This window comes from Denticeps clupeoides, chromosome 5 (genome assembly GCF_900700375.1).
Source record: "Denticeps clupeoides chromosome 5, fDenClu1.1, whole genome shotgun sequence".
Lineage (NCBI taxonomy): Eukaryota > Metazoa > Chordata > Actinopteri > Clupeiformes > Denticipitidae > Denticeps > Denticeps clupeoides.
The window spans coordinates 18,084,258-18,104,614 of record NC_041711.1 but is presented as its reverse complement, the minus strand read 5'-3'; the positions used below and the strand labels follow the sequence as shown (position 1 = coordinate 18,104,614).

At 42.4% G+C, this 20,357-nt stretch overlaps 3 protein-coding genes across 7 annotated transcripts; 1 reads left to right on the top strand and 2 right to left on the bottom strand.

Annotated features, from left to right (window-relative positions):
• Positions 1 to 87: 87 nt before the first annotated feature.
• On the bottom strand, positions 88 to 8,416 carry plcd4a (phospholipase C, delta 4a). Of its 2 annotated transcripts, XM_028980400.1 has the most exons (16): positions 8,283 to 8,416; positions 6,805 to 6,855; positions 6,474 to 6,632; positions 5,599 to 5,827; positions 5,332 to 5,461; positions 4,933 to 5,164; positions 4,610 to 4,811; positions 4,323 to 4,467; positions 3,909 to 4,061; positions 3,248 to 3,415; positions 2,346 to 2,502; positions 2,155 to 2,271; positions 1,860 to 2,038; positions 1,621 to 1,753; positions 1,129 to 1,278; positions 88 to 1,010 (listed from the first exon to the last, which is right to left on the bottom strand). In XM_028980400.1, exons 1-16 carry the CDS (start codon positions 8,314 to 8,316, stop codon positions 919 to 921), a joined length of 2,331 nt encoding a protein of 776 aa, XP_028836233.1. In that variant the 5' UTR covers positions 8,317 to 8,416; the 3' UTR covers positions 88 to 918. The 2 variants fall into 2 exon arrangements, with proteins under 2 accessions (XP_028836233.1, XP_028836234.1); XM_028980401.1 differs by lacking the exons at positions 6,805 to 6,855; positions 8,283 to 8,416 and having other exon boundaries at positions 5,599 to 5,721; positions 6,474 to 6,581.
• Positions 8,417 to 9,663: 1,247 nt separating this feature from the next.
• On the bottom strand, positions 9,664 to 14,188 carry cnot9 (CCR4-NOT transcription complex subunit 9). Of its 3 annotated transcripts, none has more exons than XM_028980406.1 (9): positions 13,284 to 14,188; positions 12,664 to 12,725; positions 12,057 to 12,236; positions 11,853 to 11,968; positions 11,642 to 11,751; positions 11,253 to 11,362; positions 10,858 to 10,956; positions 10,681 to 10,772; positions 9,664 to 10,156 (listed from the first exon to the last, which is right to left on the bottom strand). In XM_028980406.1, the coding sequence occupies exons 2-9, from the start codon at positions 12,679 to 12,681 to the stop codon at positions 9,988 to 9,990; spliced, it is 894 nt and encodes a 297-aa protein (XP_028836239.1). In that variant the 5' UTR covers positions 12,682 to 12,725; positions 13,284 to 14,188; the 3' UTR covers positions 9,664 to 9,987. The 3 variants fall into 3 exon arrangements, with proteins under 3 accessions (XP_028836239.1, XP_028836238.1, XP_028836240.1); XM_028980405.1 differs by having other exon boundaries at positions 13,840 to 14,188; XM_028980407.1 differs by lacking the exon at positions 13,284 to 14,188 and adding an exon at positions 12,851 to 13,272.
• On the top strand, positions 13,970 to 20,300 carry ftcd (formimidoyltransferase cyclodeaminase). Of its 2 annotated transcripts, XM_028980403.1 has the most exons (15): positions 13,970 to 14,127; positions 14,781 to 14,846; positions 15,002 to 15,185; positions 15,274 to 15,402; positions 15,490 to 15,578; positions 15,670 to 15,849; positions 16,169 to 16,306; positions 16,390 to 16,521; positions 17,111 to 17,172; positions 17,248 to 17,374; positions 17,846 to 18,007; positions 18,525 to 18,568; positions 18,654 to 18,792; positions 19,444 to 19,539; positions 19,668 to 20,300. In XM_028980403.1, exons 2-15 carry the CDS (start codon positions 14,793 to 14,795, stop codon positions 19,749 to 19,751), a joined length of 1,620 nt encoding a protein of 539 aa, XP_028836236.1. In that variant the 5' UTR covers positions 13,970 to 14,127; positions 14,781 to 14,792; the 3' UTR covers positions 19,752 to 20,300. The 2 variants fall into 2 exon arrangements, with proteins under 2 accessions (XP_028836236.1, XP_028836235.1); XM_028980402.1 differs by lacking the exon at positions 13,970 to 14,127 and having other exon boundaries at positions 14,706 to 14,846.
• Positions 20,301 to 20,357: the final 57 nt, after the last annotated feature.

Sequence of the window (20,357 nt, the reverse complement as noted above, 5' to 3'; positions counted from 1 at the left end):
TAACTGTAGCAAATGTATACATAAATACAATAAATGGATATAGTGCATACATATATACAAACACAGCAGATACAAGATTAGAGCAGTGTTACAAAACTTTTTATACTGTCAGTTTGGTAAGTCTATATAAAAATATAATACTATTAAATAAGCAGCAAGATCTATACACTTTTTAATATAAATAATGACAGTGTGTATGGATAGGGAATATATTCATATCAAGGGCAATAATAAATGGTAGAAAACAGGGGGTAAAATGAACCAGGTGCAAAGACGGGTAGACCTGGACCAGTTCAGTTTTAAAATTTCATTGGGCTCTATTCCTCCGAAACACAAGCTTACCTGAGGGCTGCTGTTGGCCATGGTGAACAGAGACGAGCCCGACTCGAGAGCTCTGTTAGCATAATTCCCCAAAAACCCCAAATTATCAGTGTGCTTGGTTTTTGGCCAGTATCATTATTGCATGAAGGGCATTGCATCAGTTCTGATCAGGACAGTACATTTTTAGCAGAGAGGAATAAATCTTTGAAAAATGCTGCAAACTTCAGGCATAAATTGTCAAAAGAAAATGGTTTTGTAAAACTCTCACATCAGAGAGTGCAACATTGTTTGGGAATGAAACACACACAAAAACATCAGAATTTAAAACCACATGCTAGAGCACAACCTCATAAGTATAATTAATAAGTCATAAAAATAATTTTGGCATGCTATAACACACTCAGTGAAAACGGAAGTCAGAGCTTTAAGCGTGTATTTAGTGTTTTGTCCAGATATAATATTTGTATAGAATGCCTATTCAAAAATAGCTCAATGAATTACTTTTCACTAAATTACTTTCACCGCACCAGCAGTGAGTCTGTGTTCTCATGCAACATCGAGAATGATGTGCTGTGATCAAGACCACTGATGCCTGCATCAAGTAAGCTCTGTGACCCTGATATGCACAAAGAGAGAAGAAGGGGGGATGCTGGTTCCATCTTTGGACAGCAGGTGAATGTGCCGATACCCTGGTGAAACAGAAGAGAAAATGATGTGAGAATTGACTTCAGGTAGACCGTTGTGACTGGTCTGGTAACTATTGATTTTTTATTAGCACCAAGCTTTTTATTAGAACAACCTGTTCACCTTGTTGAATACATGAAAAGGGTAATGTGTACTGGCCAACAAAGTCATTCTTCGATGTCTTGTCATAATCTTCTACCACAAAGCGAACCAGAGCCAAATCAGGGATGTGGATTGTGAAGTTGAGAGTGTCGTACCATACTGGGTTAAATCCTGTGTCAACAAAGAAAATAATAATAAATCAATATATTAAGGCATATCTAACAAATTTGAATATCTTGGTCGTTTGTTTTTGTTTGTTAATTGTGTTGTTAATTGTTTTGTTTGTTAATTTAATTCAGAATGGTTAACCTTCAACCTTTCAGATCAAATCATGGATCATTTGTTTTGATGTTAAATGTTCCTTTTGGTCCCCATACATATAGTACATAAAGGTTTACCTTTCGGTACTAAATTATGAAAGTAAATGAAAATAAACAAATTATATTAAAGAGTAACAGTCTGAAAGGCCAAGTCATTATGGAATCCACCTACTAAACAAACACTGAGAGTCACCGTTATTTTCAATGTATCTGGTCTCTTGTCTGGCTTGATCCTGGGGCACTCCATGGATCTCCACTCTCACAAGGGGATCCACAATGGATCCCTCTTTAATATTGACCTTTGGAAGCTGCTGACCACTTATCACCTAGAAACAAGCAGGAATATGAAGAGTAAAAAAAAAAACATACCTAAAAAAAAGTGACGTCTTTATTTATCCTTCAGTTAACTTCTCTTTCAGACGACCTTTTTACCTGTATGCACAGACTAAGCGGTTGGTGTGTTTCGTGGTTCGGAGAGTTTTCTGGATCAAACCCTTTATCAGGACTCCTCATGAAGTCAGGTTTCAGGACATATCCACAGCGGCCATTCTGACTAAAAAGCCCATCATTAAGATCCATCTCAACCCCAGCAGTCTGGAAGTTCAGAGCAACTTCAGAACAAAACAAGAGATCAGGCAAGCAGTCATAATAATACATAATAGTGTTTATTCCCAGTGAGAATGACTCAATGTCACAGAGGAATTAGAACAATTAATGCATCAGTTACCAATTTGGCACCCTGCATTCCACATATCCTGTGGATTGAAGTTTGAAGAGTCTGTTCGCAAGCCACTGGGGTAGATTCTGGTCAACTGCCTGGCATTGTGGCAAACAAACTCAGCTCCTGATCAAAAACAAAGGAGAACAATTTAATTTAAACACTTTTCATACCAGCTTTGCCTGATGTTCGTCACCAACCTGTTTCTCGCATGAGCTTCCGAGCCTTGGATTCCGTAAAGGAGGAGATCTCGTAAAATTTTGAGTGAATGCGGGAGTGCTTGAAGCTGCAGAAATGGACACTCTTGCAGTACACCACACAGTCTGACAGCTCCTTCGACAGACGAGGTTTTGATTTCTGCAAAAAGAGCAGAAAGAATTGAAAAACTTCCATTTATACAAAACTCAGACTATGGCATCTTCACTGTGGCACAGGGGCAAAAAGCCAAAGCCATTAGCTAGGTCAGCAGTGCTCCCGGCGCATACCACCTGCTCCAGCGTGAAAGTTGATCTCTTTCCCTTACATGGCGACAGATGCTAAGCTTACAGCCATGCAGACAACCTGCAAATGCAGCCAATGAAAGTTTTGCCAAGCATCACCTGGCAACCCAGACATTGCAAGTTCAGCAAGGGTGGGCAGTGCCAACAGAACCAATGCCGCCAAGAAGAAACATTTCAAGATAGAGGATCAAAATGTTTAAGCTGATCAGTGGATCAAGTGACTGGCTGTATCTTCAAGCACCCTACCTCCCTCTCACATGGCAAAATGGCAGTGCCATGTGGGAGGAAACCTGGATGCGGTCTGACTTATCTCTCTTTCTCTCTGTTCAAATAACACAGGACAGGAGATCGCCCTCTTAAATGGTTTCTGTCTTACCCCTACTTTCATGTCCATGTATTTTTCATTGGAAATTCTGTAGCTTCCTGTGTGCGTAAGCAGCTTACAACACGAATTGGAAAGAGTTTTTGCAAGCGGGACACCTTGTTGCAAGCAATTGTATCTTTAGCAACTTCAGCAGGCACTGAACACATCTACAGAGTCGGGATTCTGAAAGAACACCATGAAGCCGGGAATTCAGGACATGAGCTCCTGAAACAATTACCTTGGTACGGCAGCGAAAGCTGTCATTTCGATGGTTGTCTTCTTCAATGTCAGCCACTTCGTCTTCATCGCTCACCTCAACAGTCAGAGAATCCTGTTCCACACCGTTCAGGCGCTCCTCTAGGCCCCCAATCTTTTTCCCTTTCAGTAGGATTTTCCCCTTCAGGTCCTACCCACACAATCACATAAAGACAGATGTTGCCTTAAGATGAACTACACACATGATTATATTTATGACAGACAAAAACCTTTTGAAACAGCTCATGTTGATAAGTGCATACATATGCCTATGCAACTGACTGACTCATTGAGGCACCTAATGTTGACTAATGGTGAATAATGCACAGGGCAAGACTAAACCTTTGGTTTCCACTTCTTCTGCATTTATCCTGCCACCAAGTAGCTTCGCCTCTGATCGTGAAAACTGAATGGGCATCAGTTACATTCTTTGAGTCTCTTATTATGACCACATGTAGCAGAGAGCAATAATGCACTTTTCAATAATTTAGCAAGTCCATATCATATGACCCTGAAAGTGAAGGCTGCCTGCAGGGTCAAGCACCTGGCTGAGCCAGGGGAGGGAGAGAAGAGGGGCAAGAGTTTAGCATTGGCAGCACACATCAAAACACATTGTGAAGGACTTGTCTGGCACCATGCCTGACCTCGGGAGAAGGCAACCCAATGGGAATCTTGCCATCCAACGTGGTTTTCAGCAGCTTGTCACCAAGGATCTGGTTGAGGTGTTGGGCCATGACTTTCTGCTGCTCAACACTGCAGTGGTTCTCAATGGACAGAATGATCGGGTACTCTGATACCTTGGGGAGAAAGAGCAAGAGATGGATGGGGAGGAGGGGATTGCATGAATTATTAAACAGGTCATATTATCACAGCAGAAAGGCTATACCCTTCATACACTTAGGTGCACATGGGTTAGGCGGGCATGATCACGTTCCATAACCACTTTATTTGCTATCTGGACCAAGAAACCTATACAAAGTTTTCAGGTGTGAATTAAGGGGAGATTCTGGGCAATGAACCTAGGAAAGGTTGCAAAGAATCTAGGAAAGGCGACATACCTTGAAGGCATAGTTTCCCACAGCAATCACAACATCTTTGAAGAGGATCTTAGAAGTGAAAGTGTGTCCGTGGTAAACAACGGGCTCACAGTTGGGGCCATCCCAACAGTCCACTTCAACGCAACGGCAGCCTCGCTTCAGAGCTCTTTAAAAAGACACAGACACAGTTTAAATACTACAAAAAGAAGTACATTTCTTGACAAAGTATTGGTTTCCAATTAACCAGTATGATCAAATTATTTTTTGGAGTTCCATAGGTACAGTAGGTATGGAGCCTTGTGTCATACTGGATGTAGCCCTCCACGCTGCTTTGTCCTCTTAGTTGGTCCTCCAACAGGTAGGTGTTGTGAGAGGATGAAATGAAATAGTGGCACAGGGGTTGATTCATATCCTGGAAGATATTCCGCTTGTTGGGGTTGAAGATAGAGCCCTCAGGTGAACTCAGGTACATCAGGAATCCATCAATAGACATGGCATGAAACATTTTTGCTGAAGGAACAAACAGAACAGAATACCAGAGTGCAAATCAGACTTGACCTGTGAAAAATTAGACCTGCTAGCCAATATTTAAATACCATTATTAAGAAATCATTTAGAGGTTGGTCTGTACCAGTTTCTGAGGGCTCATAGCGTTCTATAAGATCCAGTGCATGCTGCTCAACCCCCTCACACTCCAGTTGCTGTTCTCGAAGGAAGTCTTCAAGATCCTGAAGACTCAACTTCTGCCCGTCACCCGAGTATTCTTGGAACACACGTAGGACGTCCTCCCTCTGTGTCAACATCTTGTAGAAGTGCACAAACTCGTCATCCTCCAGCGTTCCGGACTGGGAATTATCAGCCATCTGCGATGTAAAGCCAGTTTGTTTTTTCAGAAGTGTTCAGACGGGGTGAATCCTGATCTTAAAGGTACTTGAGATGAGGCCTAGAGGCCTAGAGGCCTACAGATGGCAATGAAGATATAGACACTTTTGCCAAAGGACTAACTAGTTAAACCTAAATCTGATCTTACCATGAAGAGTCTGAGAGCATGGTGCTCATTCATATCCACATTCATCATCTTCAGAAGGTCCTGCACCTCTTTGAAGTTCATTCTGCCATCTTTGTTTTTATCAGCTTTTTTGAACCAGTCACAAATCCATCTGATGACTTTGATAAGGACAAGAACCAAGCCCTAGACATGTCAAATATCAGCAACTTATTCAGAAGTTATGTTTCAGTGTATTTCCAGATCTATCAGACTTGTCCCTAAACAAATAACATTTTATTTGGGGGATACTGGTCCAGCTTCTCACTCTGACCCATGTTCTCCAGGTTTTCAATCAGTTTCCTCAACCCTTTTATCCATGCTTGGGCTTCTTCGGCAGAGTCAGCCACCAGATCCAAATTCCCACGGCGCCCTCTAAACACCAGAGTGAAACAACGGTCTGGAGGGAAGTCATCAGCTATGCTCATCAGAACCTCAGACTGGTGTCCCTCCCTCACTGCTTCCACATCTCCAACGGAAACTGGAAATGAGTGAGAGGAAATGAAAGAGATGTATAGAATAGTCCTGGTCTGCATAATCCTCCATTAGATTCTTTAGATTCTGTCCTGGAATCTAACTGGTAGCTCACTTTTCTTTTCTTTTTTTGCTTATTTCTAGATGTTAAATCCTCTGAACATGAGAGGTTATGCAAGTGCCATTCAATCACAAATTCTCGTAAGGTCACTCTGCATGTTGAATATTTACTGAGGATCTAATAGGTTTTACTCAATACCCAAGCGTAAATACACCAGATTCACCTAACGTCTAGTAGAGCCTCTAATCAGTATAATCAAGAGGTCTGGAACAAAATCCAGCTATGAGGAGTACGGCTCACATGGGCTCACTCTCATTGCTCATTAATTTGCATCTCCTCGTTTCATGCTTTCCTTGATGAACAGAGCAGTGTCCTACTGCATGTAAAAAGAGAAGACAAAGTATTGCTTTCACTCGCCCTACATGGAGGTTAAAGACATCTTCAGGAGAAGTCCTACAGGAAGATCATTAGAGGAGATGCAAGGCATCTCCATCTGATGGTTACTGCCTGGTAAATCAGAATCAATGCAAATGCTGCTTCTGCCGGATGGTCTGTCGGATTTCTAACTACTCTAGGCCTGCTAAATACTCACAAGTAGAGTGGGCGTTTCCAGCCTTTTTTGACTTGTACCAGATGGTCATGCAGTCTTCCTGCAACCTAAAGTAGCGCTGTTTCTTCCAGGTGCGAGACTTGATTTTCCTCATCACTGTCCCCACGATCATGGACTGGAGGTTGTCATCGCCTTGGATGCCTAAGAGAAAAAGGCTCGGTGGTGTGTGACCGTACATTTGCATGCTTAGCTCTCAACTCTTTGGACACCCACAAGGTCAGGCATGCATCATGCTTAACTCAGCATGTAGCTGACTCATGGGCATTCCTGAAAAAAAAACTTAATTGATGTCACTCTATGGCACCAAACTTACGTAGACCACTTTGGGTTGATGCCATTTGGTGCTTTCTCAAACGTGTGTTACCTGCAATAAGGACATGAAACATTAGAAGGATAAATAATACCAAGCAGAGCCCTTCGATTCAAGTTTCAGCCGTGAATACTCTGCAGCTGGGCTGATGAACTAACCCTGCTAGACAGCCCCTCATTCATACACCTCACTCCTAACTTCTCTTGAATGACATGCAGCGGTATGATATCAAACCAGGTCAGTCTGAGAGCAGTGTCCCAGCCTGTGACCCCTATCCTCAAATTCACCTGCAGGGTGCCAAAGGACAGAATACTAATGTTCATGGTTAATCATTTAAAAAACATTATATAAATACCTACTGAATTATTACTAAATATAGAAAAGATTGTGATCATTTCAGATACTATGACTATGCTGAATACAATTCTTTTGTATTCAGCATGCAGTTGAGTAATTTCACATGAAACTCGTATGTTTCTAGATAATATTTATGATATGATTATTATTATTTGATTGGATGATAATCTGTACAGTTTGTGCTTCTCATCAAAATATTTTTTTCTATCTAATAATGCTAAACATGCCATAACAGTTTTATTATTGCTGAATCTGGGTCAATGTGCTCTCAAGCACAGAGTGGAAACATCACAACATTTTATCCACCGCACATCAGCAGGTTCTTTGTCTTTCACTAGGCTGCTCTTAGAATGGGTCTGGTCTCTGCCGGCAGTGGAAAAACGGCCTCCAGCGTGGGCACATTGTTAAGTCACGATGCTCGTCAGACTATGCTTGGACTCTTTTGCTCCTTAAAGTCTAGAGTAGAAGTATAGTGTTTTGTGTACGTCATACCAAATTTGTCTTTCTCAGAAAGATTTTCACTAATAAACCGTGCACTAATAAACCATGCATGCTCAGCAGTTCTGACTGACAATATCCAGTCCTGATCCCAGGATCAGCAAAACAAAAACCACAACCAAAACCAGTCCAGGGTCTTTTATCCATCCCACTCTTAACACTGAAATAAACCCTCTATCTGCAATGTGCACTCTTCCTCAGTCTTTAAACTTAAGTGCATTTAGTATATTTTAATCTATGACCACTTGAAAGTTTATATAATAATTGTCAGCCTACTATGAATGGGGATATGACCCTTAATGTATACCAATACAGCATATTAATAAAAAATAACTTTTTATTCTAAATATGTGTTTGACTGTTAAGTAATGTAGAGTAATTAGACAATTACCTCAGGGGTGATAAAAATTGCTTTGGCATGTTCATAGGAAAATCATACTATAATTATATCTAAACACATCACCAACCAGATTGTGTTTAATACAGAAACAACATTTAAATACAGGCAAGTTAACCAGGGAAAGGTAAACAAGTCAACGAGTAATCAATATGGCCTGAGAAAGTTCCAGAAGGCCAGGATGGTGACGAGTGACACAAAGCAGATTAGCCGGCCAGTGGAAACTCACCCACTGCAGAATCATCTTGGAGGCCAGACGGCATGGAGCTGTGCTCTAGAGGTGAGACATATCCAGGGGGACGGCTATCCCGCTCTGCCCCAGTCTGTTGGACTGCTCTGAGCGAAGCATGCTGCTGCTGAAGGCCAGTGAGTATGGAAGGGAGGGAGGGAGGGAGGGCGGGCAGGAGGAGAGAGATGTGAGAGCGATAGTCGATCCCAAGTCAACACCCTCTGATGCACATCCATTTAACTTAACTGAATTTCGTTGTCTGTTTGACATTCTTTAATGCTTTTGATTAATCTGGTTTCAGCAACTTTCTTTAAATTTTTTAGCCTAATTTAAACAAAATATTCAAAGTCCTGTTATTATCAGATAAAAAAAACAATGACAGTGCAAAACTGGCCATTATTTATTGAATTATTGGATCTCTGTCATTGACTAAGAAGGTTCATGCTTTTCCAGACACAGACAGAGATCCATTCACCCAAGGGTTCTTTGTATTAGGTCTTCTTTGTCTATGTATGGCAGAACGATCGCCAATGCCAAAAATGATATAAAAATGTATGTGTTGTTCGAAGGAACATTAAAACAAGCTTGTAGACCATGAGCATACGGGGTATCATTAGAGGTGGAATCACCTAATAGGGGACAACTCATTCATCAAAGATTCAGTGCTCCCACGTCAGTCACATGCTTTTCAGAACAGCCTGCTGTATGGGCGCTCCACTCCAACCTATACAGCAGAGCCTGTGTCAATGGGTTTGATGTGCTGGTTTTGTTAGGGCTTAGTGTCCACCCCTTGGACCCCATCCATCACAGGTCCTTTAGCCAACACTAGCATCACTGGCCTCCACGCGCTGAGACGATCCTTTCTAGGGTTACTAAGCCAAGGGCATGAAACATTCATCCCTCCATTTACGTGCAACAGCAGCATCAGAGAGGAGGAGGATGCCAGAATTACCTTAATTAGGACTGCCCTCTTGTTCGGCATTTAGTAGTTCTCCTCAGTTCCCACAGAGAATGTGGTGGGGAGGTGTGGTGCTTGGTGCGTCTGTTTCATATTAAATGTACAAATTTTTCTTACGAGAGTCTTCCCCTCCAGCCTCCTTAGGTTTCTGCTTGTGAATAATGTACAAATGTGGTTCAGCTTACAGGCTCTGCTTTCAGTCAAGAGCACCCACAGTTAAGTCGGGGGGTCCCTCAGCCCATCCTCCCATAGGACCACGTACACCGAAGCATCCAAACAGGAGATTACTGCATTCTAACCTCTGAAAAAAAATATCCACCAACTTTAAAGGTGTTAGGGGAGCGGAAAGTCAGGTTAATGAAAACACAAGCATACAATGAGCAGACTCAAATGAGGAATCGTAAAAAAGAAAGAGAACAGATCTTTCATTTTTCTCTATTTTTATTTCAACAGAAATGTGCCATCCACATAGGCATCAAAACTATACAAAATATTGCAATAGGTGGCGTGGCATGGTAAGAAACATATGAGCTGCAGATTAAGTGTCCTTGTAAAAAGAGGCCTGAAACGTGGGGAACCTTTTGACTCAACATACTGAAAGACTGTTTTTCATCCAAAAACGGTCCTTGGCGTTTCCTTGAGGAAAAATTCAGAGCACAGCTTGATCTAAAATGTCCTGCCAATATATGTAAGTGCCCATGTGTTGCGCTCTCAACGTCCATTTTCTGTTGGGCTGCACTGGCAGAGTCACTGTGGGGGCAGGGGGATGCCCCTGGGGTCCGTCACCTGGCCCTCTTGGAGGTTCTTCACAAGCTGTGCCAACCAGCGCTTGGTGGTAGTATCATCTTTCAGTACCTGGGCGAAGGTGGTGTCTTTCAGCTGGTCAGGCAGACACTGGCGCAGGGCCTCTCTAGCTCTGCATGCAGAGAAAATGTTATAAATGCTGTAAGCAAGGGATTTTTAAATTCACAAAAATAAATAAATCATACGACTCTGTGACCATTAAGTGCAAATAACAGTTCAAAGCAGGAGCTAAGCAGGAGCACAATAAGTTCAGTAAACATGAAAGCTAGATGTTTATGTTAGAAGCGCAGCAATTATATTATGTAATTCCTAATATGAAACATTTTTGTTGAAATTTGACAAGGAAAGGGTCTTATTTTGAGAATGGTGTGTGCCTTAATCTAGTCCAAAACTCTAACAGCATCAATAAGTGAAATAATTGTTGCACAGCACACGGTGACACAACAAAATTTGTCCTCTGCTTTTAACCATAACCCTTGGTGAGCAGTGGGCAGCCATGACAGGCGCCGGGGAGCATTGTGTGGGGATGTGCTTTACTCAGTGGAACCTCAGAACCCTCCGATTATGGGTTCTGCTTCCTTTACCCGCTAGGCCACCACTCCCTCCAAATAAACAATGGCACAGAAAACAAAATACCTGGAGTTGTCAGAGAGTCGTAGGTAACAGCGCACAACGTGCTTTAGTAAGCGAGCAGACGGCTCCTTCGAGAGCTGAAGAACCATTTTCCCCTGTGGATGTAAGCACAGATACCCATGAAGACTTGGGAGACGCTTCTACGCACTGGAACGAGGGAAGTGAGTGAACAGAGCTTACCAGTATCATCGCTACATGTGAGAAGCGCTCGTAAGTCTGACATATGTATGCAAGCCCTGTGTCATCAAGAAGGATCTTCTGTAAAATGAAAGTTGCAACCTGCCAGATGCAAAGACAAAAACAAGGTCACGACAAATCAGAAGTGTGTGTTGTGGCCCAAAAAGCAATCATTTGGTGTTCTAGAAAGCGTGATTAGGTACACAGGAAAACTCTTTCCCACAGTTCCCATTGAACAACCATTCCATGAATTATTAGTTAACCCAATGTTGTTGAAAGGAAAGTACATTTTTAACACAACAAGTATTTCTAGTAACTGTCTTTAATGGCCTTGTGTTTTGGTAAGGCTGTGAGGAGACGTTGATGACATGAAACTATATTTGCTGTAAAACACCTACTGTTTTAGAAAGTTCACTGCCTGACTCCATAATGCGCAGACACAGAGGAATAATCTCTGTTGTCAGCAGGAAGTTGATGACTTCTTGCTCATCTGTTTTGACCAATGCCCCTAAAATTAAAAGGACCAAATATGACAAAGAGTTCACAGAAGTCACCATAATAAAACAGTGTTTATATATGCGGCAAGCATTTTAAATGTCAAAGATATTAATTTACTTAAAACTATTATACATTTCCATGCACACAGAAAATGAGACAAAAAACAAAGTCGACATCTCTGTTATTTGAGCAATATTGTTTTCCATCTGTAAACTTGTTCAGTGTCATTTGGCCAAAGAATTCTGAATAAATAAATAAATAAATAAATAAAAACTATGATTGGACATACCAATGACCCCTAGACTGGTGAGTCGCAGATACTCAAATGGTCTGGTTTTGCTGACCGTGTGAAGGAAGGGGTAGAGGAAAAGAGGGATGTGTGCTGCCAAAAAAGCTGATCTGAACAGAATAATAAAATATATATCAAGGGTTAGCTTCTTATTAATCACAGTGGACCATGAGACGACAACTTGGCACACACTGATGTGAGGAAACATTACCTGGTCTCTGGATGGGAAGCTACACACTGCAGAAGTGCCAAAGCATTGCATACTCTGTTGGACTGGTGAGCAGTCAGGGTTGGCGGATTAATGGAAGGATATATATTAACAATCTCCTACAACATGGAAAAACACACAAACTCAGGTCATACTCACAGACAACGTGGACCAATAAATAGAACGGTGAGGGAAGGAATAGTTCACCTGCAAAAGGGCTGCTATTGTACCACACGAATGCCAAAGCATGGGGGCCAAGTCGGGCACAGACTCCCGCTTCTTACTGAGCTCCAGCAGCGCATTCTCTCGGGTCTCTGGGCTGGACAGCTCGTTGATCCACTGGTAGATCTTCTCCCGGTCCACCTGCGCCAGCGCCGTGGTTACAGCCTGTTACAGATGGACAGACAGACACAGAGATTTACAGCAACGTGGTCTCAATAACTCAATTCTCGTTGGACACTTGGCTTTCTGGAATTAAAAGTAGACTTTGGATAAGATTACTATTTTGTGCTTCATAAATAAAGTATCGGTAACGATAAAAAAAATGCCAGATACGTGTATTTATATATATACTTACACAACCAAATGTCGTTGCCGGCTAAGAGGCTAACTAGCAAGCAAGCGATCTATCTATTTATTTAACACCTGGCCAACCATTTAAAAGAGTTTGTTCGCTAATGTAAGCCTGCAAAATCTGTTCACGCATCCCGATCTGTGTTGCGACGTGTTCCCATTCATCTAGACTCTGCCGTGCGCCTGGCGGGGCTGGCGGGGCTAGTGGGGCTAGCTGGAAAGAAGCTAGCAGACGACTTACCGCTCCCGTCGCCAGCATTCTGTGCAGCGCCTGGATGTGCTCACCGGGAGCCTGCTGAGTACCTATTTTAATAAAGAGCTGCGTGTAACAAAAGTGAGAATAAAAAAAACACACATATATATAAAAGAAGCGGTTCTGTTTTTAAAAAACAGAGGCGCTGCGTCACGGGGCCCGCCGAAGCCGTGACCTTTCAACTTTTCCGGCGGCAGGCGCGCTTTGGAGGGAGGCAGAGACGTTGCTCAGGCGAGAACCGCTAGGGGGACAGATAAGAGGAGCACAAGATCTGAAGCCCAAAAAGCAACGATTCTGTACATAGTCTTAAATCACATTCAAAAGCAGTTTCGCCTAAATAAACTAGGTCACATTTATTTGACATGGAAATTAAGAGCCGAATGCTAATTTAGCCTTGCGTTTGTCTTGTCATACGGATGAGCCGCAGTCGTTGTTCTTGTCTCTGTATACGTTCTTTACTGCCCCTCTAGGTAGTTTTCCGCTATTGATGCAAAACGGCCCTTGGAACTACGAGTAAGATTTATAAAGACATGAAATATGATCAAACTGAATGACCACGAATGCAAGTGTTTTAAGTAAACTACAAATAAATAAAAATGATCTCATACCAGTATAAATTGCCTCTCAACTTCTTGGACAATCCAAATCCGAAACAAATCTCTGAACAGTCAGCAATAAATAAATAAATCATCATTAACCTCTCATGGTTAAAAGTTGAGGTATTTGAAGTGAAAAATAAAAAAATCACAGACACTGAAATCTACTTGAAATAAAAAGTAAAAAGCAATGGTTGCGTGTTTCATCTCATTTTACATCTGTCATCTTGTCTTGCATCATGTGCAAAGATAGATGCACCAATGGGATTGTGTTTCCCATGTGTGTTTATTTGTGTGTCCTAACTAATTAAGTTGAAATCAGTCTTGAAGTCTGGATGACACGCGATGACGTGAAATAGGATAAAATTAGCCGAATAATAGGTTATTGCCGCTCAGATTACATGGAACAAGTCTGTTCTGAAAATGTTATTTGAAAGTATAGACATCCATATTAAAAATGTATGTAAAATGTAAGTAACAAATGCCAGCAGAACACTAAATTCATCACACATACAATACCACATTGGACTTGAAGAAATATGCATTTAGAATCATGTGTCAGAAATACCGCCCATGCCAGCAAGTGCTGTGGTCAAGGTTTCTGGTGAACACAACCAGTGCTCCTGCCTTCTTGCTTCTGCCCGACCACGAGGGGGTAAGTAAACAGCCGACCAGAATCCTCCCAGATTCCATTCTGAGACAAACAGGCCCGGAGGCTAAAAACACGAGAGCATCTGTGTCTTGCGCCACCTGTCATTCACAAGCACGCAGGAGCCGGATGCAGAGTTCGATCGCTGAGCGAAGAGACTGGCCCGGACAAAGCAACTAGATACCAGACGGGCAGTTCATAATACAGGTAGGTTTCAAAAACTGCGAAAGCAGGCCATGTGATAGGCGGTACCGCCAGCACTATCTGATTCTCAGCTGTTTGCGCTGTCTTCCCAAAATACACTCCGCCCTGGGCGCTTGAATTATTCATTAACCGGCCGGAGCAGAATGTTGTTGGTTTGGTTTAATTGGGAGATGGTGCAATCAGGTTAACCTGTCATTTATTAATTCATGTCAGTCCTACAGATTCACTAGCGATGCAATTAGTAAATATGTATTTACTGCATATGTGCAGTGTTTGTATTGATGTTACACTTTTTTCTACATAAATCTCAGATGAACAATACAAAAAAAAAGAATTAACTTCACTATGTCAGTGTGAAATAATAATTTCTGTAAAAAACTGAAAGCAGACAAAAATATATGTTTTAAATATATACCATAATCGAGATTATTTATTTATTGCATTATTCCTGAAGCGCCACAACATTTGGGGAAGGTCTATGCAGTCTTCAGCAACCAAAGCCGTTCTCTGATCATTTTTGGGGGGGGGGGCGGGGGCAATGACTGTCCAGTGACCTGCTTACATGATAGGAGGGCAGATTAATGATTCTCAGACGGACGTGTTAAAGTAGCTGGGAAAGACATGAAGAGCTGCAGTGGGTCTGTGTGCGTCTGCAGCTGCCTCGCGCCATGTCCAAGCTTGTGGAGTGTGTGCCCAACTTCTCAGAGGGCCGAAACAAAGAGGTAAGAGCACTGCTGTTTTCCCTGCGTTGTGCATTTTTCCATTACTTTTTACCCAACATGATCTTGACTTATTATATAGAATTCTCAATGACTCCCATGTTGCTAATGCTACTATGGATGCAAATGTGGTGGATTTTTTTTTTTTTTGTGGGAAGGTGATTGATGCCATTGCAGATGCCATCTCCAACACTGAAGGATGCAGCCTGCTGGACGTGGATCCAGGGGCCTCCACCAACCGCACAGTCTACACATTCGTAGGGTCCCCAGAGGCAGTTGTGGAGGGGGCACTGAATGCGGCACGCACAGCCTCTCCCCTCATCGACATGACCAAACACTCAGGTGGACTGTACTTGCTTTTCATGTTACACACACTTCATCGGAACTTCACACACTTCATCGGAACTTGTTAGTTAATGTTGTTTTACAGGAGAGCACCCCAGGACTGGTGCAATGGATGTATGCCCCTTCATCCCTGTCCAGAATACCAGCATGGAAGACTGTGTCACCTGTGCCAACCTTTTTGCCCAGAGACTGTCAGATGACTTGCATGTCCCTGGTGAGCGCTGCTGGGACTTGAGTGGACAGACGTGTGGCGAGAAAGTGAGAATTAACGCCTGCTCGTGCTTTACTTCCACATCTGCAGTGTACCTTTATGGAGAAGCAGCTCGTAAGGAAAGCAGGAGGTCCTTACCTGCTGTGCGAGCAGGAGAGTACGAAGCACTGCCTGAGAAGGTGATTTTCGGGGACATCTGGACCACTGTGTGGAACCTACCCCCAAAGTGTAAAAGGTATTAAAAAAAAAACGTTGCATTTCTTTCCACAGTTAAAAAAGAGTGAGTGGGCACCAGACTTTGGCCCGGCAACATTTGTGCCCTCCTGGGGGGCGACGGTGACCGGAGCCCGCAAGTTCCTCGTTGCCTACAACGTGAACCTTCTGAGCACAAAGGAGCAAGCGCATCGCATCGCCCTCGACATACGGGAGCAGGGAAGAGGCAAAGACCAGGTACTCTGCTTACCTCACCTCCGGCAAATATTTAACACAAGTCACAGTCGAAATCCTTATTTATTAATCATCTCGGCGTGGTGTGTAGACTTGTACCTTTGATCATTTACCGTTTGCAGTTTGTTTAAGGCTCTGTGAAGCAAAAGTTAACCTTTAACCTTAAATCCCTGAACAAAACCCTGGTCTCTAAAGAGATTAAATAAAGAGATGAAACATTTTAAAGGATAATACTCATATGGCGTTCACACGGTCTTCCGAGCATTCCCAACACGCAGTTCCAAACATCAACGCTTGTAGTAAAATGATTTTATTACTGCAGCCAGGTCTTTTGAAAAAAGTCCAGGGAATGGGCTGGTACCTGGACGAGGCCAGCCTTGCCCAGGTGTCTACCAACATCCTGGATTTCGAACTCACGCCAGTCCATACGGTGTATGAAGAGATCTGCAGGTTTGCCAAGGTAATTGTGGACTTCTTCTCAGATTATGGAGAAGTGAAGGACCACACGCTGCTGAAAATATCCTTTTCTGGTTCTGCACTCAGGAGTTGAGCCTTCCTGTAGTCGGCTCCCAGATTGTGGGACTGATTCCGCTGAAAGCCATGCTGGACTGCGCTGACTTCTACATGCAGAAGGAGAACCTCTTCATCGTGGAGGAGGAGCACAAAGTCCGCTTGGTGAGTAGTGTCGGACCCATGCATCCTCTACACCACTGGTTCCCAACCTGGGGTCCGGGAACCGCCGGGGAGGGGGGCGCTTAAAATCGCAGAGGGTTCACACAATTTCATCTGCGCTGAGGGCGCCAAAAAATGTATAAAAAATAACACACCCAATAGTATAATCAAAAGTGATGTTTATGTCTGTATAATCCTGTAGGCTACATAGACTCTATATAGACTCTGTATAGACTCTATATAGCCTAATACAAGGAGAAAAACCCACCTCTCCAAATGTCACTCCTCACACTTAACGCTTATTCGTTTTGCGTCAACAATGACAGTGTAAATAAATGCAGATGTGAAAAGTGAACATCTGCCAGAGCTCCACATGAATCCCTGGGCATGTTTCACGCCTCTGTTGCAAGCTTGAGGAAGCTCTTATTTGCTATAGCTTCACCTACTCAAGGAGTGTCAGAATGCAAACAAGACATTTCCCCAGAAGGAAAGCGTCCAAATACAGTCAACATGAAATATTCATCAGAAAAGGATTAAAAAAAAGTTTAATAGAATCTTCAGAAAGCCAATCTTCTTCTCTCACCTTCCTTAGGTTATTAGCAAACTGGGTCTGGATTCACTTGGTCCTTTTGTTCCAAAGGAGAGGATCATTGAGTGAGTGTTTTGCTTTTCGCCCTCTCCTTTGCTGTATAAAACGGTGTGTATATCAGGGAGTGTGATATGTTTCAGGTACATGGTGGACAATACTCAGGAAAACCACCTGGTCTCCCAGCCTCTGCAGCAGTTTGTGCGCAGTGTGGGGGCCAGAACTGCCGCCCCTGGGGGTGGATCTGTCTCTGCTGCTGTTGCTGCTATGGTAAGTAGTCCATATTCTGATCATGGGTTCAGTATCTCTTAGGTCGGCAGATATTGGATGATATTATTCACGAAATTCATACTGAATTCTCCAGAGCAACCTTCCTGAGGAATTAATAAAGTTCTACCTACCTACCTACCTACCGACATTTCGCCCTGCTTGAAGATAATGGAAATTATTATCCATTATAATGAATAGCTATGAAATTTACTATGCATGGAGTTTAATAAAGCAATGTTTATTGATAATATATCAATGAGCACACTCAATACAAGTTATTTTAGAAGTTATATTCTAAAATAACTATAGTATAGTTAGACACTTAACCCTGAGTGTCTCCAGGGGGACTGTCCCTTAAGTGATTGTAAGTCACTCTGGGTAAAGGCATCTGATAAATACCACAAATGTAAATGTAATGTTATATTATAATGCATGCCTGTGCATCTGTCTCTGCCTTTTTGTGGGGGTCAGGGTGCTGCCCTGGGGGCAATGGTGGGACAGATGACCTATGGCAAGAGGCAGTTTGAGAGTCTGGATTGTACGATGAGGAGGCTGATCCCACCATTTCACCAGGCCATGAATGACCTGCTGGTCATGGTGGACACAGACTCCTCTGCTTTCAACAGTTACATGGTAGGTGGAGTGAAATGTAGTTAACACTGTAGGTACATTACAGGGCAAACGTTTGGACACACCTTCTCATTCAATGTGTTTTCTTTATTTTCATGACCATTTACATTGGTAGATTCTCAATGAAGGCATCAAAACTCCACATGTGTTCATTCATATTTATGTACTAAACAAAAAAGGTGAAATAACTGACAACATGTTTTATATTCTAGTTTCTTCAAAATAGCTGCCCTTTGCACACTCTTGGCATTCTCTCAGTGAGCTACAAGAGGTAGTCACCTAAAGGAGTTCCCAGTTTAGCACTTGTTGGCCCCTTTGCCTTCACATTGAATGAGAAGGCGTGTCCAGACTTTTGGCCTGTACTGTACATCCACAGAGCTGACTCAGTTAAGATATTTTTAGAATACATCTCATTAAACAAAGTTTCTGTCCCAGAAGTTATGCCATCATCTGCAGAGGCTGCAGTAAATGCCTTGTAAATTTACATAAAGTACTATATATATATATGTATTTTTTGCAGGCAGCCTTAAAAATGCCTAAAAACTCCCCAGATGAAGTTAAAAGGTAAGTGTATAGATAAAAAATTCTGTATACTTATGAATATATTGCTGGTACAATTGTGATGTGTTTCCATTCTCGTCCATACCAGGAGGGATACAGCCATGCAGGATGGCCTGAAGAAGGCTGTAGGGGTTCCTATCTCCCTGGCTGAAAGAGTCAACCTACTGTGGCCATGTCTGAAAGAGCTGGTGCTCTATGGAAATGTAGCCTGCAAGTCAGACCTTCAGGTGAAGAACCATTCTCATGTCATTCTAATACATGCATCCATAGCACAGGCCAAAAGTTTGGACACACCTTCTCATTCAATGTGTTTTCTTTAATTTCATGAACATTTACGTTGGTAGATTCTCACTGAAGGCATCCGAACTATGAATGAACACATGTGGAGTTATGTACAAAAAAAGGTGAAATGACTGAAAACATGTTTTATATTCTAGTTTCTTCAAAATAGCCACCCTTTGCTCTGATTACTGCTTTGTACACTCTTGGCATTCTCTCGATGAGCTTCAAGAGGTCGTCACCTGAAATGGTTTTCCAACAGTCTTGAAGGAGTTTCCAGAGGTGTTTAGAACTTGTTTGCCCCCTTTGCCTTCACTCTGTGGTCCAGCTCACCCCAAACCATCTCGATTGGGTTCAGGTCCGGTGACTGTGGAGGCCAGGTCTCCACTTTTTGTTCATAACTCCACATGTGTTCATTCATAGTTTTGATGCCTTCAGTGAGAATCTACCAATGTAAATGGTCATGAAAATAAAGAAAACACATTGAATGAGAAGGTGTGTGCAAACTTTTAACCTGTACGGTATAAATAGATTTTTTTGAGTGCATAACATTGGTTTGTGATAGAATGAACCTCCATTGGCCTTTTTATTCAAATCAGGTTGCAGCAAAAGCTCTGGAGACTGCTGTTTTTGGAGCGTACTTCAATGTCATAATCAATCTCAAAGACATCAGAGATGAGTCCTTCAAACTTGCCGTGAGTAAAGTTTATAAAATCCAGTCATTGTTAACAGCCACAAGCTATTAATGATTTTGTCAAATATCTTCATTTATCAGTCATTTTAATATCTACTGATTTCTTTTGGGGGGGGGGGCGTGGCTCAGACTCAGAAGAGAGCCACCACGCTGCTAGAGAAGGCGAGAGAGTGCACCGCTGCTGTTTTGGATGCTGCGGATCGTCGGCAGTAGCCAAACATCTTGAAACCACACCTATGAACTGAAACACTGGGATATATTTTACAATGTAAATGAAATATGCTATGTCATGACTGTGGCATTGAATCTGATTTCCTTCTGAAAATGTGAGAGATACCTTCCACCTGCTGCACCGCAGGGAGAGCCAGTAAGTCAGAATAAAGCACATATGATTACATATCTTATGATTACGGATGAAGAACACAAAGCACATAAAATGGTTGGCTTCCTTGTGTTTGGTTGGGGAACATATCTCCTCCACAGAGCTTAATGAGGTAAACAGGGTAGCCTTGAGCCCCAGGTCACCCAGTAAGCAGGGGCAGTGGTGGCCTAGTGGTTAAGGAAGCGGACTGCTCAGTAAAGGTGACAGGTTAAAAACAATCACTTCCACTATCACCACCCACAGCAGCTGAGCTAAATACATTTTCCTCCCATAGAGAGGGTGAGAGTCCAAACTCATAACTTAGAACTGTGCGTAAGGGAATAAAGTACCTAATGTGATGTATTTCTAAATACATATAAATTATAATAACAGTGCAAAAGGTTAAGTTTTATGTGTCATTATTTGTTAGTTACAGGCAGTGATAACAGTGTTAAAAT

What these genes read in the sequence shown, in the direction of transcription:
- plcd4a (XM_028980400.1), bottom strand. Translation starts at nt 8,316, where the DNA reads ATGCCGTCTGGCCTCCAAGATGATTCTGCAGTGG. An exon ending in CTATGAGCCCTCAGAAACTG is followed by an intron (nt 4,812 to 4,932) that starts GTACAGACCAAC and finishes TTGTTCCTTCAG; the next exon opens with CAAAAATGTTTCATGCCATG. An exon ending in CAGATACATTGAAAATAACG is followed by an intron (nt 1,279 to 1,620) that starts GTGACTCTCAGT and finishes TTGTTGACACAG; the next exon opens with GATTTAACCCAGTATGGTAC.
- cnot9 (XM_028980405.1), bottom strand. An exon ending in CACCAGTCTAGGGGTCATTG is followed by an intron (nt 11,363 to 11,641) that starts GTATGTCCAATC and finishes TTTTAATTTTAG; the next exon opens with GGGCATTGGTCAAAACAGAT. An exon ending in CACATGTAGCGATGATACTG is followed by an intron (nt 10,773 to 10,857) that starts GTAAGCTCTGTT and finishes TTACATCCACAG; the next exon opens with GGGAAAATGGTTCTTCAGCT.
- ftcd (XM_028980403.1), top strand. Translation starts at nt 14,793, where the DNA reads ATGTCCAAGCTTGTGGAGTGTGTGCCCAACTTCTCAGAGGGCCGAAAC. An exon ending in AGATGACTTGCATGTCCCTG is followed by an intron (nt 15,403 to 15,489) that starts GTGAGCGCTGCT and finishes CCACATCTGCAG; the next exon opens with TGTACCTTTATGGAGAAGCA. An exon ending in AGATCTGCAGGTTTGCCAAG is followed by an intron (nt 16,307 to 16,389) that starts GTAATTGTGGAC and finishes TTCTGCACTCAG; the next exon opens with GAGTTGAGCCTTCCTGTAGT.